We start from the raw sequence: 18,894 nt of genomic DNA on the forward strand, positions 1-18,894 counted from the left end.
CGGGGCGAGCGGGCGGGTGCTGACCCGCGGTGAGCTGTGGGTGGGGCGGTGGCTGGTCCGCGGCCGTCGGTTGGGGCCAGCGAGAAGGCGGACTTCCTCACCCTCGGGAACCCCGTGGGGACTCGGGCAGGGGCGTCTGAGGGAGCCCTCCCCAGCCGCTCGCCTCTGGCCTGCGGGAGGGCGACTCTGTGGAGCCCGCGTCCCGCCCTGGACGGCCTCCTCCCCCACCTTGCTGCCGGGCAGGGCTGCGCGAGGGCGGGCCGGGGCGGTGTGGTCTGGGGGCTGTGGCTGGAGCGGACGGCACCCTTGAGGGACCGGCTGGAGGCGAAGAGGAGGCCGCCCGGCGGGCCAGCCCCTCGGCCCAGAGGTCAGGCCGGGGCGGGCGCGCCGCTGCCCGCGGTCCTCGGGTCCTCACCCACCCTCCGGAGCCCAGCCCGCGACCTCCCCAGGCGGTTTGTGCTTTGAGTATGTCACCAAACCCCGGGGCAGGGTGACTCGTGCCTTTCTTGCCTTTTCCAGGAAGGAGAGCCGGAGAAAGATTTAAGGAATAGCTATCCTCGTCTCGGTCCGCCCTCTGAAAAGTTTTTCTCCGCTGGGCTTGCGCGGCTCCCCGGCGCGGACCATTTGACGGTCCCCGCGCCTGCCCTCGCGCTTCGCCCGGGAGCTCCCGCTGAGCGCCCATCCGAAGGGGTGGACGAACGCCACCCCAGGAACTTACCCGACCGAACTGTTCTCTCCGGCCCAAGAAGGGCCAATGGACCTTGGGGTGAAGATGCAGGGAGGAGAGCCAGTGTCCAGCCTGAAAGTCTCGGAGAGCGAGGGAAAGCTGGAGGCGCTGGCCACCGCGCTGACCCCGAACAAGAACAGCAGCAACAGCAGCTGCGGCATCAGCAGCAGCAGCCGCGGCGGTGCCAAAAGCTGGCAGTACAGGTATGGCCCCTTCTCCCAGGGGGGCTCCTGGCCTGGAGCTGGGGGTGACTTGTGGTGGCGTCTGCACGGCTGCTGTGTGGAAGGGTTACGTTCGTCCCCGGACTTGCAGAAGCAGTGGACACTTGTTTGGTTCTGCGACCTCTGATCTCTCTTGTTCGGTGCCTTTGAGTTGATTCCGACTGTACCTAGGTACATCAACAGGTTTTTTTGTTTTGTTTTGAGGTTGTTTAGGCAACAGAAATGTATCCCTGATCGCTCACTTCCTGACAGGTATTCCTCCTCCTGGTTGAATTCCATAACTACATCAATTTTTTGCCTCTTGTATGTGATTCGTTTGCCAGCCTGCTGCCTCTGCTGTGAGGACGAGAACTGTAGGTGCTAAGAGCTGGTGTGTGTGTGTGGGGGGGGGGGGGGGGGAAATGAAGCAGAGAAAGTTCTTGTTCTCGGGGTTTCTGATTTAGAAGCTCACTGCCTTTGAAATCTATTTGGACGCCTAGTGATTCTATAGGGCAGGGTAGACGTGCCCCTGTGCGTTCTGAAACGAACTCTCCTGGAGGAGAAAGCCTCCGTGGCCCCACAGAGCGGTTGGTGGTTTTGAAATGCTGACCTTGCAGTTAAACAGCCCAACTCAAACGCTACTGTGCTGCCTGCTTTCCCCGAGTTTACGTGTAGAGTTCCTTGGAACGCCCGGGCAAGGGCGCAGAGGGACTCCAAGCCTGGGCACCTGCAGTGTTCCAGTTTGGTTGACCTTGCCACTAACGGCTGTCTTGAGAAACTCCTGTTGTTAATTCCCATTAATGTGAATGGAAAGAACCCGAAGATAGTCTCTTAGAGTTTTGTTTTTATCTTGGGTTTAGATCCTTTGCATATGGGGAAATAAGCCCCAGAACCTTAATCATGAGCGAAGTCATCGCGCCCCTTGGTAGGACAAGTAAAAGGTTGACTTCAGCTTTGACTAATGGACTGTGTATCTGCATGCGCCTAACGCTAGGATTTTGTAGCCTGTGCTGTTTGTTCTTGCGAGACATTTGAAAGTTCGATTTTGTGAAGGACAACACTACTCTGTATTTGTCATGTAGAGTATGCAAAGATAACGTGTAAAATTTATAAGCTCCAAATCCAAACTCACTGTTATTGAGTCGATTCCAACTCATATTATTAACATACAGAAATTAATGTGGAAGATAGCTTTTTATTGGTAAACGACTCGAGGACAGCAAAGGATGCGTAGTTACTGTGAGATAGCTGGCTGCACTTTCCAAATCAGCTTGATGCTTTTTTTTTTCTTTGGTGGTTCACCACAAATTAGATAAATAGTAATTACTTGGCAGGGGATTTTTTTGGATAAGATTTAAGGAAGCAAGATAAACTCATATTCTAGCTAGTTGGGAGACAAGTCACCTGACATCCTATTTGAACTGAAAAGTGACCCAGGTGTTTTTTGTTTTGTTTTTTTATCATTTGGGAGAATTGTCATAAAACCATGTATTTTACTCCTGTACTTTCATACAGAGCCTATTGTCCATTATTTGGGGGGTGCTGTTTAGTAATTGTATAAGTCAACTCAGTCTATTGGAAACACAAATAAAGAAAGAAGGTTATTAGGGGGAAACCTAACTCAAAGATGACTACATTGTAGGACATCCAAAGAAGATTTAGAAAAGTGAACAGGCCCAGACATGTTACTAGTTCCTAGTATTGTAACCACTCTTCCAGGAAAGAGTAAATTATGTCCAACACTCTGTTTAAGAAGGCAGAGAACTCTGTTATACAGTGGTGAATGGTTTTAAAGAAAATAGGGTTTGTTTCTTTTTAATGCTTGAAGGCAAAAACCCTGTGTCTGGAAGTTGTAGGTATATGGAATTCTTCCTCAAGGATGCAGGCACTGCTGCATTTATACCTTGCCATATATATATATTTCATTGTGACTTTTCAGTCCCAGGCTAATCTTTTTGACCTAGTTCTCAATTTAATTTACCCCATGTCCTCTATGACATTGATTAAGCAAAGCAGTTTTTGCCTGTCCTGTCTTCCTTGGCTCCTTGCCTTGTCTCACAATCTCTAGACTTCAAAACTAAATAATAACAATAGAAACCTCAAATCCTTTCTACTGGAAAGCTGTTTACACTCACCAACTCCTATTTCGTCCACACAAACCACCTCAGTTGCTGTTGAGTTGATTGTGAGGCCTGGAGTCATATGTGTGTCGGAGAAGAATGGTGATCTTCAGAGTTTTTAGTGACTAACTTTTTTGTAAGTACCTTGCCAGCCCTTGCGTTGAGGTACCTCTTGGTGGCCTTGAACCTTCAGCCTTTTGTTTGTGCCTGAGTGTGTTAACGGTTTTTACCACCCAGAGGCGGCTCCTTTTTTTTTTTAACCTTTCATTTATTAGTCAACCCCTGGCAATTGGCTTCTGTACTTAACCAAGAGAACGAGTGATCTCTTCTAAATACAGGAAGTGTTTATGGATTCTTATTTCAGTTGATTTCTCTATAGGTTCCAACTCACAGCAACTCGATAGGACAGAGTAGAACTGAGACTGCAAATATTTATGGAAGTAGACTTTTTCATCTTATGCATAGTGGTGACTGGGACACTCCTTTATAAATGTATTTATAATGCTCTTGCTTTTTTCCCCCTGTTTTTTTCTAACATTTTTTCCCTCAGTTTCTTTCACTGACTCTTCCTTTAAAAATTGGGGTGATGCTCTACCATCTTCTCTTCTTGTTCTACATGCTTTCTCTGTGTTACCTTGTTCTTTTCTGTGGCTTTCGGTGTAGAGTTACGACACTCAGGAATGAAATTGTTGCTGTTAGGTAATTACACTGGGGCATCAAAATAAAACTGGGTTGGCCTAGGGCCTACATTAACTGAAACACCCACAGTTCAGATAGAAAAGGGTGTGGAAGCATGATTTCATAGGAAAAAAAATCTTGATGTAAAGATCAAAAGAAATTGTAGGGAGTTAGATTATTAAGCTAAGTCAAGGCCCAAGGCCTTGAGTGCCTGACCAAGGCATTTTAGACTCTAATCTATAGGTAGTGGGATCTGCTATAAATTTCTAACTAGGGAAATGATGTGGATGGACTAAAGTGGTATTTTAGGAAAATCAACCTGGCTGCATTTAGTAACCGTGTTATTTTTGCGTATTTCTACGTAATTGAAACCATGTTACTCATACTATCTATACATAGTCTTCATATCCAGGAGCCCTGACAGCATATATTGGGCTGCTAACCAGGAGGTTATCAGTTTGAAACCACCAGCTGCTCCTCTGAAAAAAGATTAAGCTTCTACTCCTATAAAGAGTTACGTCACAGAAACCCACAGGGGGAAATTTTGCCTTGTCCTATCTGTTCTCTGTGAGTCAGAGTTGACTTAATGGCAGTGAGTTTGGCTATTTTAGGTATGATTTTTAGTAGATGTCTAAGAGGAGGATGAAATATGAGAAATATATATCTGTATATTTATGAAAAGTATTCTGTTTCCATCTCCCCTTTTTAGGGTTAATTAGTTTAGGAGAAAATTTCAAAAATAAAATTAGTATGGTTAAAGGGTATAAATATTCTAATTATTCTTGACCAATTATTTTCTGGAATAGGATCCTTGGTTGTGCATTGAGCTAAGCATTGAGCCATTAAGTGCAAGGTTGATGTTGAAACCCAACGAAGAAAGATGAGGCTGGGTGATTTCCCTGACCTAACTCTTGTGTCTTGGAAGCTGCGGGGGGCCTCAAGATGCCCCTGTGCTTCTCTGCTCTCCCTTCCCTCCTGGGAGTTCTTTCCCTCCCTCAGTAAAATCTGTTTCAACTCCAAAAAAAAGAAAGAAAGAAAGATGAGGCTGTCTGCTCCCATAAAGATTTACAGCCTTGAGAACCTTTATAACAATTCTGTTCTTTCCTATAGGCTCACTAAGAGTTGGAATTTACTCGAAAGCAGTGGGTGGGTTTTTCTTTCCTTTAATTTTTTAATTGTGCATTTGAGTGAAGGTTTACAGAGTGAATCAGTGTTTAACTCAACAGTTCATATATGTGTTTGTTTGTTTTCATTGATTGCAATACCCACAATGTAACTTTACTTATCCCACTTCCTCTGTGTTTTGTTTCTAGTCCTTCTTTCTCAAGCCTTCTGAACTGTGTCCTGGGGTAAATGTTGCCCTTTTGATCTTAAATTGTTGATTATTCTAAGGTGTTTGCCTGCCTAGTGTTACTCACCTTAGAGACCTGTCTGCTATTTGGCTGAAAATTGAGCCATGATGGTGAGTTCATTTTTAGACTTGAAGGGTGACTAAGGGCCCTAGTCTTGGGGCACCAGGGTACCACTAGTCCCTAACCAACCCATAAGCCTCATCTCTTTTATGATTTTGTGTCTTGTTCCACATATCTAGGACTTTCTAATGTGACCTTTTAGAGTAGTTGGTGGTGATAGCTGGCCACCATCTAGTTCTTCTGGTATCGAGGTACTAATGTTTGTGTGTCCAGTTAATTCATTGGACTGATGGTTCCCTTGCATCTTCACTTTTCTTTACTCTTCTTTCCTGTAGTCAGGGAGAGACCAATAGCTGCCCCTTAGATGGCCACACACAAACTTTTAAGATTCCAGTTGCCACGCACCAAAGTAGGATGCAGAGCATTGTCTTTTTTTCTGCCAACACTTTCACTAGCACATAACTTACATATAGTACAATAGTTCAATCATTAAACCATATCCAGGAGAATTGTATAATCATTACCACATCAGTTTTTGAACCTTCCACCCCCATAGTTAAGTCAGCTTTAAAATGAGTTGTGCAATCATGATCTGTTCTAGTGCTCCCTCCGGCCCCTGCCTTTAGTGTTAACTCCTGAATTCCGTTCCCTCCCTATCACCCATCCCCCAGTCCTACATCCCCTCTAAACTTTTGTATCAGTTATTATCACTATGCATCTGCTCCTCCTGTGCTTCACAAACTGAAAAACCCAATGGAAAAAAAATATTAGAAATAAGATGGTAAGGATAAATTGATAATATAAAGACAAAAATAATGAGTCAGCATCAACATTAAAAAAGCCAGGGAAGAATTTTGTCATGGAACAAGTAAGAGATACTTGGCTCCAGAACACCTATTCAGGTCGGATCTATAGGGAGGTGAACTGGCCAAGTTTTAAGTTCAGTCCAGCACAATCAAAATTACAGTGGTTTCTGCCTGATATTAGGCCACTCAAGACTCCTGCCTGTGGCTAGAGGGGCTCTGCCAGCAAGAACATTGTCTTTATGGACCATTTGAGAGTTCTTTTCACATGTTTGCTGATTAGTCATGCTTTTCTTTTGATGTTTTATCGAGTTATAATCTATATACCATACAATTTACCCATTTAAAGTATGCAGTTCATTATTTTTATTATGTTCACAGAGTTGTGCAGCCCCACCACAGTCAGCTTTACTGTGCTTTCTAAACCAAACCAAACCAGAGCTGTTGACTTGCAGTCTTTGACCCGAAAGAAATACTGTCATCTTTAACTATCATTCCATAATCTCTTCTACCCAGTCTCAGACAACCACGAATCTACTTTTTGTCTTTATCGGTTGGCCTTTCTGGACATTTCATGTAAATAGAACCATATAATATATTGTGTTTTGTTATCGACTTCTTTCACTTGGCATAATGTCTTCATGATTCATCCATGTAGTAGCATATATCGTTACTTCATTCCTTTCTATAACAAAGTAATATTTTATTTTGTGGATATATCACAGTTTGTGTATATACCACATTCATCAGTAACATTTTGGGGTGTTTGGCACCTAATCCACATATCGTGCAATTCAATAGTTCAGGTGTTCAATCATATCAATTTGAATTGTACAGTCATTACTATAATTTTAGAACATCCCCCCCACCCCATGATTAAATTGCCTTTAAAATGAGTTGTATAATCACAGTCAGTTCTAGTGCTCCCTGTCCCCCCAGTAGATAATTCTTTGTTATATTTACTGTAAACATTTTCCTAGTATTTTTATTTTAATTTGAAATTTTGAGATATTTTCTTTCTTAAAAGAGTTTTTCCTTTTTTTTCAACTCCCATTCACATCTAAATATGGAAAGTTAAATTTAGAAATGTTTTCATATAGTTGTTAAATGATTTGGTAGCTTTATATATATATTTTTAAATATATATATTTTTAATTTTAACAATTTATTGGGGCTCATACAATTCTTTTCACAGTTCATACATATACATACATCAATTGTATAAAGCACATCTGTACAGTCTTTGCCCTAATCATTTTTTTTCTCTTTTCTTCTTTTACATTTTATTAGGGACTCATACAACTCTTACCACAATCCATACATATACATACATCAATTGTATAAAGCACATCCATACATTCCCTGCCCCAATCATTCTCAAGGCATTTGCTCTCCACTTAAGCCCCTTGCATCAGGTCCTCTTTTTTTTCCCCTCCTCCCTCCCCATTCCCCCCTCCCTCATATGCCCTTGGTAATTTATACATCGTTGTTTTGTCATATCTTGCCCTATCCGGAGTCTCCCTTCCCCCCTTCTCTGCTGTCCCTCTCCCAGGGAAGAGGTCACATGTGGATCCTTGTAATCAGTTCCCCCTTTCCAACCCACTCACCCTCCACTCTCCCAGCATCGTCCCTCACACCCTTGGTCCTGAAGGTATCATCCACCCTGGATTCCCTGTACCTCCAACCCTCATATGCACCAGTGTACAGCCTCTGTCCTATCCAGCCCTGCAAGGTAGAATTCGGATCATGGTAGTTGGGGGGAGGAAGCATCCAGGATCCGGGGGAAAGCTGTGTTCTTCATCGATCCTACCTCACACCCTAATTAACCCATCTCCTCTCCTAAACCCCTCTATGAGGGGATCTCCATTGGTCGACACTTGGGCCTTGGGTCTCCACTCTGCACTTCCCCCTTCATTTAATATGATATATATATACATATATATACATACATACATATATACATATACACATATATACACATACATACACACACTTATATCTTTTTTTTTTTTTTGCATGATGCCTTATACCTGGTCCCTTGGGCACCTCGTGATCGCACTGGCCGGTGTGCTTCTTCCATGTGGGCTTATTTGCTTCTGAGCTAGATGGCCGCTTGTTCACCTTCAAGCCTTTAAGACCCCAGACACTATCTCTTTTGATAGCCGGGCACCATCAGCTTTCTTCACCACATTTGCTTATGCACCCATTTGTCTTCAGCGATCCTATCATGGAGGTGTGCAGTCAATGATATGATTTTTTGTTCTTTGATGCCTGGTAACTGATCCCTTTGGGACCACTCGCTCACTCAGGCTGGTGTGTTCTTCCACGTGGACTTTGTTGCTTCTGAGCTAGATGGCCGCTTGTTTATCTTCAAGCCTTTAAGACCCCAGTCACTATCTCTTTTGATAGCCGGGCACCATCAGCTTTCTTCACCACATTTACTTGTTCACACACTTTGGCTCCAGCCGTTGTGTCGGGGGTAGCTTTATATTTAACCTGTTAAAGTACCAGGGATTTGTTTTGAAATATCCAATAAGATACTGTATTGTGTTCATTATCTGTTACTACACTGTAAATTGCCTCTAAATTTAATCTATCCAAACAACATTGATTTTTTTCCCCTTTTTCTCTCATTGATTATCTCACTGTTTCTGTGCCTCTTTCATGAGGCAGTAGTTATCTCAGGCTTGACCAGGAAGGACCCCTTTCCTAGTTCATCCTCTGGCTCCTGGCATAACTCAGTTCCTTCTCATCTATTGGGCAAAGGCCTCATTCCTCATGAGCTGATAACTAGAGTTATCTCTCCATGGAACCCTTCATAGTTTAGCATCTTGCTTTATCACAGTGAGAAGTGATAGGGCAAGAGATTGCTAGCCTAATTACCCAAGTGAAGTGCTATCACTTTTCATTATTCACTAAAAGCAAGTCTCTCAGTCCAGCCCACAACAGGGTGTGACTACCAGCAGGTGAGAGCATCCCTGGCCAAGCCAGTAGCCCCTACCACAGACAGTAACACTGCGGACCCTAGAACCTGTAGTTAACTACTACTGAGATAGATTTGACTGGTCGGTATGAGGAACTCCTTCCTAAAGCCGGGTTTCAGATCAGATTTGAATGTTGGGAATAGTAAGCATCTACCAAGAGATCAATGAAAATTGTTTCTACATGAGTTCATAAAGAGAAGGTGTTAGTAGGTTGAAAAAGAAACAATAGAAATAGGTAACAGAGGGAAGACAGCAAGAATTGACTCCAAGTCATCCAGATTTGAAGTCTACAGGAGAAGCTGATTGTGAGAGTCAAATAATGCATTTGGTATTAGGTATGTAGAACTTAAGTTGTCAGATTGTTTAGGTGGCTCACCCAGCCTGCTCTTAGAGACACGGGGATATTGGAAATGCAGACAACTGCCTCCCTGGTATCAAAATGTTTTCTTGAGGGAAGAGAAGTGTGGGTATCTCCATTTTCATCCTAAGAAAATGAGTCAAATTGAGCTAGCCAAAGTTACAGAGCTAGTAACTTTTTACCTAATTTATATAGTCTACTAATAGGAACTAAATTCTCTAACTGAATGAGTAATTATTGATAAATCCAAAGACTAGTAGAATACATATACGGCCATATAATTTGCTAGAGTTTTAACTCATGCAGCAAATATCTTTGACCCTCTACTCTGAAGCACTCAGTTGCTACCATATTAAGGTGCATGCCTTCAGAACAACAAAAGTAGGTGTCCTGTGACCACTGATGTTTGAGCCCTTTGTTGCAACACTTGTGTCAATCCATGTCATTGAGGTTGTCCTGCACTTTCATTGGCCTTCCATTTAACAATCACGGTATCCTCCAGCGATAAACCGTCCATCCTCTCAGTAACTTGCCCAAAGTGAGTTGGAGACGTGGACAGTGTTCTGTGATTCATAGGATTTGTATTGGCTGATTTTCAGAAGTAGATTGCCAAGCCCTTGCTAGCAAGACAGAAGTTACAGTCTCCTATCACCTAATTGCCCATGTGTCTTATCTGGAAGCTCCAATGAAATGTGTCCATCATGGGTAACCCTACTTGTGTTTGAAATAACGGTGGCATCGCTTCCAGCAGCACAGCTGCATCCAAGCCCCCACAGTTAGACAAACTGACAGACAGTGGTGGACAGTGAAGATGGATGCCTTAATCATCGACCCTTCTTTTTTCATAATGAATGTTCAGAGTGTATAAAATGTGTATGTTTCCATTTTATATTTTCACGTCAGCTTTTAGGAAAATTTATAAATCTGCAAATATGCCACCTGTTTATTAAAAATGAGCAGAGGAGACAGACCAAAGGAGGAAGTGAAAGACAAATCAGGATATGTGATGGGTCTGGTGTATCAGAATTTGGACTATATGCTGGCAAACCACTTTGAAAACACAGTCATCTTTGTATTGACAACATTTAATCATTAGCATATAATTAAATTAAGCTTTCCAGTAAATGTTAAAAGTCTCTGCAAGTGTGTAGTACAGAAATAATTTTTGTTGTTAGGCCTGGCAACAAAATATTTAGTTATATGAAACAGTACTTATTTTCCAGTGGGTAAAGGAGATCTGCTCCAATATAACCTATTGTTTACCTCTTTTAAGACTTGTTTTAGAACAGTCTTAAATCACTATTTTATTGTCTTACAGGTGGATAAAAGTCATGTGTTGCTTTTTTTTCCTATAAGAACTAGAGGGAAATAGAATGTTTGCTTGAAATTTACAGCTGTCTAAAGAACCAAACGTATTACAATGAGTTGATTTTGTCAGATTGTGACCCTATGCTGGGACAGAGACTTTGAATTATTCCAAAAACATGCTGCCACATCTTTCTCCTTTGGAACAGTTGCTGGGTTCAAATTGCTGACCTTTTGATTGTCAGATGAGCACTTAACCACTGAGCAATCAGCACGTCTTGACATTTACTATAGATAGTGGTAAAAACAAGAGAAAAAGTTTATAGGCATGTAGTTGAAAGCTCTGTAAATTGCCCCAAACTCTACTAAAAACCATACCAGGCCTTGAGGAGCAAGATTTGGGTTATTATGATATAATTTGTTTTCTTAAATTTTTGCTGTGTAGCTTTATATAGTCAGCCTGAGTTTATATTTTCCATAGAAGTTACAGTATGATAAAACTGATAACTAATCAGTTGCTACCAAATAAATTCTGATGACCCCAGCTATGTGTGTCAGAGTAGAACTGTGCTCCTAAGGGAGTTTAGTGACTTTTTAATTTTTCCAGAAGTAGGTTGATCACCAGCCCTTTCTTCCAAGGCACTTCTGGACGCTTTTGAAGCTTTTGGCTAGCAGCCAACCAAGGTAGCACCATTTAGGAACTCCATCAAAACTGCAATATACAGGCTAATATTACAACATGCACCGTAGTCTTTTTTTGATAAATCACATAATTTGTATCCTGGAGGAAATTGTCTCTCAAATAAACTCCAGGAAAATAATGTATTCTATTTTATTTTTATATTTAGGCCAAGGTGTTTTGTTTTTCTTAAATTGGGGGCTCTTACAACTCTTATCACAATCCATATATGCATCCGTTGTGTCAAGCACATTTGTTGCCATCATCACTCTCAAAACATTTGCTTTCTATTTGAACTCTTGGTATCAGCTCCTCATTTTTGTTCCTCCCCTCCCTGTTCCCCTTCCCTCGAACCCATGATAATTTATAAATTATTATTATTTTGTCACATCTTACATTGTCCGACATCACCCTTCACCCACTTTCTGTTGTCTATCCCCCAGGGAGAAGGTTATATGTAGATCCTTGTAATCGGTTCCCCCTTTCCACCCCACCCTCCCTCCACCCTCTTGGTATCGCCACTCTCAGCACTGGTCCTGAAGGGATCATCAATCCTGGATTCCTTGTGTTTCCAGTTCCTATCTGTACCAGTGTACATCTTCCGGTCCATCTGGATTTGTAAGGTAGAATTGGGATCATGATGGGAGGGGTTAGGGAGAGAGGACGCATTTAAGAACTAGAGGAAAGTTGTGAGTTTCATCATTGCTACACTGCACCCTGACTGGCTGGTCCCCTCCCTGCGACCCCTCTGCAAAGCCATGTCCAGTTGCCTGCAGATGAGCCTTGGGTCCCCAATCTGCACTCCTCATTCACAATAATAGTTTATTGTTCTTTGATGCCCAATACCTGATTCCTTTGACACCTCGTGATCACACAGGCGGGTGAGGGCTTTTTTGCTTCTGGGCTAGATGGCCACTTGTTTACCTTCAAGCCTTTAAGACCCCAGACCAGGGGTCCTCAAGGCCCGCTGAGGACATTTATCCGGCCCACCAGATGTTTTTGCCCTGTTTATTTTTTTACTTCAAAATAAGATATATGCAGTGTGCATAGGAATTTGTTCATAGTTTTTTTTAAAACTATAGTCCGTCCCTCCAACGGGTCTGAGAGACAGTGGACTGGCCCCGTTTAAAAAGTTTGAGGTCCCCTGCCCCAGATACTATATCTTTTGAAAGCACCATCAGCTTTCTTCACCATACTCAGGCAAAGGTTTGCAGAGCAGATCATCAGTTTCACATCCGATAATTGATACACATTTTGTTTCAGCTCATCCATTTTAATTCCCCAATGTACCATCAATTATCCCACATCCTTCCTGTGTTTTCTGTTTCAATTATTACTTTATTCATCTTTTGTCTTGGGTAAATGCTGCCTTTTTGATTAAACCAAACTTAGAGCCACTGAGTAGCCCTGCACAGCAAGGTCAAACTGTTCCTGTGGGTTTCTGAGACTGTCACTCTTTACTGAAGTACACAGCCTAGTCTTTTCCTGAGGAACAGGTGGTGGTTTCAAACTGCTGTACCACCAGGACTCAAGTGTTTTGATTATTTGAGTTCAATTCCAGTCTTGAGCGTGACTAAGGACCATAGCCTTGGGGGTCCCACAAGTGTGTCTGACCATTCTCTTTTATATGATTTTGAGCTCTGGTCAACATTTATTCCCACTCTGTTGAAGACCTTCTAAAGCAGTGCTTCTCAACCTGTGGGTCATGACCCCTTTGGGGGTTGAACGACCCTTTCACAGGGGTTTCCCGATTTATAACAGTAGCAAAATGACAGTTATGAAATAGCAACAAAAATAATTTTATGTTTGGGGGTCACCACACAGGAGGAACTGTATTAAAGAGTCATGGCTTTAGGAAGGTTGAGAACCACTGTTCTAAAGTGATCATTTTCAGAGCAGCTGGTAGAAGTCTCCAGGCCCCATCTAGTTCTAGTCTTAGGACTGTGCACACTGAGGTTTGCATGGGCCATTGGACTAATTAGTCTATTGTAGTTATTGTTGTCATGTGCCTTTAGACTTTTATCATTCATCTTCTGGATGGGGAGAGACCAATAATTGCGTCTTAGATGCCTGCTTACAAGAAAATAATGTATTTTAAAACTCTTGTTTTTGCCTTGAGCTATAAAAAATATTAGATCCTCACCAAGTAGTTAATCAGGAATTATAGCCATCCCTTTCTAAGTTAAGCTTTATTTACACAAAATAATTTTTGAGACAGCATCTAACTACAAAGAGCTTTCAGACTGATTGGTTTTATGTGCAGATATGAAGTTCTAAGTGGAGCCTAAATTTGGCAGAATTTTCAGTAGATTTCTCATAGAAGTATTAGATCAAGAAAGAATTGCTGGGGTGGGAGAACTCTCTTAGTGTTAGTCATTAATGTTGGGTACAAACACTTTCTATAAGCTGCAATAAGGAAAAATGACTCAGTAGACAGCACCTCATTCTGTTTGGGCCTTGCATAGTAAATCTTTATATGTTTATCAAAAGTAGGACCGTTATCTGAAAAATTTTGATAATTTGGTCCTTTAAGCTTTCTATTATTTAGTATGTTTTAAAAACAATGCACCAACATGAAAAAGCCCTTTACCCTTTTAGTGAATTTCTAGTCATAGTTTCTCCTATAGGAGGACAGATAACTGCACTAAACTGTTCCAGAGTTGTGGACTGCTACAACTTTTCTCTTACAGAGTGGTGATGGAATCAAACACACTGCCAATTTCAGTGAGCACACTTGAGCACTTAGCAGCTGCCCCACTGGGGCTCCAGCATATTATCATTCACTGCTCCTCTGGGACTCCAGCATATTATCACTCACTCACTCACTCACTCACTCACTCACTCACTCACTCACTCACTCACTGCCATTGAGTCATTGCCGATTCATAGTGACCCTGGAGAAAGGGTAGAACTGCCCCTGTGGGTTTCGGAGACTGTAACTATAGAAAGACCAGTCTTTCTCCCATGGACATGAAGCGGCTGGTGATTTTGAACTGCTGACCTTTCAGATAGCAGCCCAATGCATAACCATTGTGCCACCATGTCCCTCTCCAGTGTATTGTAGTAATAATACAATTTGTGGGTGAGGATAGTTGTTTTTAATGTATGTGCTATTTTGTTTTTAATCTAAGAGTTGTCTGAAAGATAATTATGGAGACTCTACTACCCCAGCTTCATGAGGCTGGGGTTGAATATTAATTTGTTTAATGAGTGGTCTTGATAATTGATACTACCATTCTTCATTTGTCTTTAAACATCAGTTCATTGAAAGATATTTAAGAGCTACATTGGTTTATAGATTTATTGTATCTTCTCTTTCTAGTCTTATTTTGTATACAGAACTGGAAATAGTGGAGAATGTTGTCCACTTTGAGGAGAAAAAGCTTCCTTTCATTCTTCCCTAGCTTAGCTTCTGTATTCATTATACATGATAACATAATTTGTATCCACTCACTCAGATTTAACTTAAAAACTAAAATGCTTGATTAAACTGACTGACAAAGACTGTCTGAGTTTTGAGGCAATTTATGGGTGATGCTTAATAGTTAAGTACACCACTGCCTGATAAAAGGTTGGCGGTTCAAATCTACCAAGTCAGAAGAAAGATCTAGCTGTCTACTTGAAAAGTCAGCCATTGAAAACCTGTGGAGCACAGCTTAGTCTGACTCACTTGGGATCATCAAGATATCAGTACTTGGAATCACCTGGTTTTTAGTTTAAAGACCAATTTAATTTTCTGAAAGAAAGGTTTTTGTTTTGGTTTACTGTGTTGCAATGGTATGTGATTTTCCACTCATTTTGACCCTGACTATGAGTTTGGGTTGCCTTTTGTAGTGTACTACCATAGCCATTCCTGAGATTACTTGGCTGGAAGTTCCCTGCTGAAGAGTATAAGCTCTATTCTATTGTTGCTACAGCTGCTGCTTGGAAGGATGAGAAAAAAGAGGGCGAGAGGAAATGGGAAGAGAATGATTAAATGGTGAGATGAAATGCAACTAACAGTTGCTTCTGGAATAGAGTCCTGAACTTGTATCCTCAGTTCTACTAAGAAATACATACATGCATGCATCTTGCAGCTGTTATACATATTTATGGCTAATATAAATTTGAAATCTTTCTAATTAAAAATTTGAAGTCTATCTTCTGTTTCTTGACCAGAAAACTAGTACAAGGTATACAATGAAAAAGTTTCTTCCTCTGCCCAATTACTCAGCTCCCTCTCCAACAGAGAAGTAGCCACTCTTGGCTTCTTATGTATGCTTTCAGGGAAAAAGGTAAAGCATTAAGGAAACAGTATGTGCTCACCCTGCTTTTAATTGTACCACAAAAGATATCATACTATGTGTCTTAGTCTGGGTTGACCAGAGAAACAAATCCAGAGACATTCATATACTGTGTAAGAGAGAGCTCTATATAAAAGAGCAACTTTATATTGAGAAAACATCCCAGTCCAGTCCAGATCAAGTCCATAAAGTCTAATATTTGCCCATAATTCCAACACTAGTCCATGAATCCTTCTTCAGATTCGCACAACACATGCAATGATGCAAAATGCAGGAAGATCAAAGACTTGTGAGTGAAAAGTCTTGTGGATCCAATGGTGGTGAAAGATTCTCAGTGCTGGCTCGTGTCTCCATGTAGCTCTTCCAGCTCTCTCCAAGTGGCTTGTCCAGAAGGTGAAACAGAGAATGTGGCCTGCCTCCAGGAGAAAGAGAGGAAGTTCCCAGAATCCTCATGAGAAGGCCACACCCACAAAGAGGCATCATCAGGCTGTGACCTGATTGACAGGCTAGACTCCATCCCTTCACTCTTAATACCCTCAAGTTGACATGAGATTATGTAACTACCACACTATGGATGCATTGTTCTGTACCTTTCATTAGTTTTCAATTGATAGACTTAATTTTTTAATAAGATTTTGCTATTGCAAATGATGCTACCTAAAATGTATACATGCCAGCTTGCAAGGATATGAATATATCTGTGTGGAAAATATCCAGGCATGTAATCACTGAGTCAGTCTACAAATTTAAAAGACAGTCTCCTTCAGGTGGAATGTGCAGTATTACTAACCATATATGTGAGTGCCTATTTCCTGATAGCATATGTCGTATGTTATTGGGTTGATGAGAATTCAAATGTTTCCTGTACACTATTATATAAAAATCCATAGAGTTTTCTTTGATTTAAATTATACAGCAAACTATTTTATTTTCTGGGTTGTTTTTATTTAATACCTAGTATTTGTAGGCAATTAAACACTTGGGCACTAGAAGGTTCAAGCCAGTCAGCCAGCACCTTTATGGGAGAAAGACCTGGCCATTTGTTTCTGTAAAGATTGCAGCCCACGACACCCTGTGGACACCTTCTGTCAGATGTCGTTGTTATGAGCTGGACTCGACTCGATGACACCTCAAAATTTTGTGTGTGTATGTATTCATTCACTTTTATTGGCACTTCATCCATATCATACAATTCAATAGTTCAGTCATATCAAGAAAAGTTATACAATCATTACCACAATCAATTTAGAGCATTTTCTTCTTCCTTACACTCACAGTAATTCGTGTAATTATTTTTAATTGTGGCAGAAATATACACAACAAAATATTCTCCAATTCAACAACTTTTACATGTATTGTTCAGTGCCATTGATTATACTCTGTGTTGTACAACCATTATTGATCCTTTTCTAAATTATTCTGCTACCATTAACATAAACTCAATCCCCCTTAAGCAACAACTCTTCCTCTTGCACCCATGGTAACTGAGGTAGTTAGTTTATTGTGCCAACCTGGCCTGTAAACCCATGTGGAGTTAATTGAAGGCTGAAGGGATAAATGGCTCAGTAAGCCTCGCCTTTCTAGTTCTTGGGTCTCTTGCTTTCTTACGGTCGGACCAGGGTGCAGCTGCCTTAGCCAGTTCCCTGCTTTAGCTGGCAAGGCTCCTTCCTGCAAGACATCCCTGAGGAGAAGCTGCATGGACCTACCCCGATGCAGCCCTGGGTGCTGGAGCAGCCGTGTGGAGACCCTTGCCAACACTGAGATGCTTACACATTCACTGACTCAGCTTTCCTCCTGCAGTTAGCATCATAGTGTGTGTTTTGTGAGATGGAGGAGGACCTTGTGGATTGGTGTCAGACATATGGGTTAATGGGTTAATGTTGGACTTGTGGGCTTGGGCAGCACTGGGTTGGGATGTTTTCTTGATGCGCACTTAACCTTTATATACAACTCTGTCTTATACATAAGAGTGTCTGTAGATTTGTTTCTCTAAAATACCCAGACTAACACAGTAACCATTGGTCAAGTTTGGCTTGTGTCTGTGTGTGTGGTTTTCTTGATGTAGTTAGTATTCACATATCATACATTTCCATAGTTAAATCACTTTTTAAAAGAGTTTTAAGTACATCATCACAATCAGTTCTAATGTTCCCTTCCCCTTCCTGAATTTGTTTCAAATCCTCTCACCCTCCCCACTATACCCCACATCCCTGATAAAGCATTACATCAGGTTTGTTTCTGTGCTTTACAAACTGGGAAACTGAACAGAAACAATAAAAAAAATGGCAAGAAGAAAGTAATAATAATAGTATAAAAATAAAGAGCAAGAAAGACAAGACCACCATCAATAGTTAAAAAGCCAGAGAAGAAATTTCTGTCGTGTAACAAGTGAGAAATATTTGAGCCTAGAGCAAATTCAGGTTGGGTCAAAAGAGAGGTCAGCTGACTAAGTATCATTCCATGGTTGGATCCACACAGTCACATTGATAATAATCTCTGTCTGATAGTAAAGCTGCTGAAGTCCCTGGCCTGTGGCCAGAGAGGATCTGCCAGAGGCGTAATCTGACTAAAGAGTCTGCAGATGGGTTTTGGGCTCCTACCTTCTCCATACCCTTCTACAGATTGGGTGTTTACAATTTAAGCTCTGATACTTTCCTCATATTTGGATTTTGTTATTGTTATCTTTGGATCACACAGGGTGGTGTGCTTCTTCTTTGTGGACTTAATTGATGAAGGATGGGGAGACTAACTCTTAACAAGGATAGAAAGCCCCATCTTTCTCCTGCTGAGTTGAATGGCTGGTGGTTTCAAACTTCTCACCTTGAGGTTAGCAGCCCAGCAAATAACCACTGTGCTACCAAGGCTCCTACAATTGAAATGTTTCAGCAAACTGATGGAGCACTTACTGTGTATGTCAGAAAATTTGGAAGAGAGCTTTGGCCAATTGACTGGAAGAGATCCATGTGAATGCACAGATTTTTAGAACAATCTAATATAATGCAAGTAAATTTTGCTGAAAATCATTCAATTACACTTGGAGCAGTATATTGACAGGGAGCTGCCAGAAGTTCAGGTTGGATTTGAAGAGGACATGGAACAAGGGATATCATTACTGATGTCAGATAGTCAAAAGCAGGGATTATTGGAAAGCTATTTACTTCTGTTTCATTAACTATGCGAAGACATTCATCTGTGGATCATAAAAACTATGGATAGCCTTGAGAAGAATGGGAATTCCAGAACACTCATTGGAATTTAAGCATAGATCAGAAAGCAGTTGTGCGAACAGAATGTGGGAATTCTGCACTGTTTAAACTCAGGAAAGGTGTGCGCCAGGGTTGCAAG

At 41.5% G+C, this 18,894-nt stretch overlaps 1 protein-coding gene across 2 annotated transcripts in view; it reads left to right on the top strand.

Moving 5' to 3' along the window:
* The first annotated feature begins 33 nt into the window (after positions 1–33).
* Positions 34–18,894, top strand: part of OSBPL11 (oxysterol binding protein like 11) — an 88,002-nt gene continuing 69,141 nt past the window's right edge. The window contains exons 1-2 of one of the 2 annotated variants that reach the window (XM_075556299.1): positions 799–930; positions 15,101–15,245. In XM_075556299.1, the coding sequence (XP_075412414.1) occupies positions 15,199–15,245 (47 nt within the window). In that variant the 5' untranslated portion in view covers positions 799–930; positions 15,101–15,198. Of the gene's footprint in view, positions 931–15,100; positions 15,246–18,894 lie in introns of both variants that reach the window. The other variant, XM_075556298.1, reaches the window with a different exon arrangement.

This window comes from Tenrec ecaudatus, chromosome 8 (assembly GCF_050624435.1).
Source record: "Tenrec ecaudatus isolate mTenEca1 chromosome 8, mTenEca1.hap1, whole genome shotgun sequence".
Classification (NCBI taxonomy): Eukaryota; Metazoa; Chordata; class Mammalia; order Afrosoricida; family Tenrecidae; genus Tenrec; species Tenrec ecaudatus.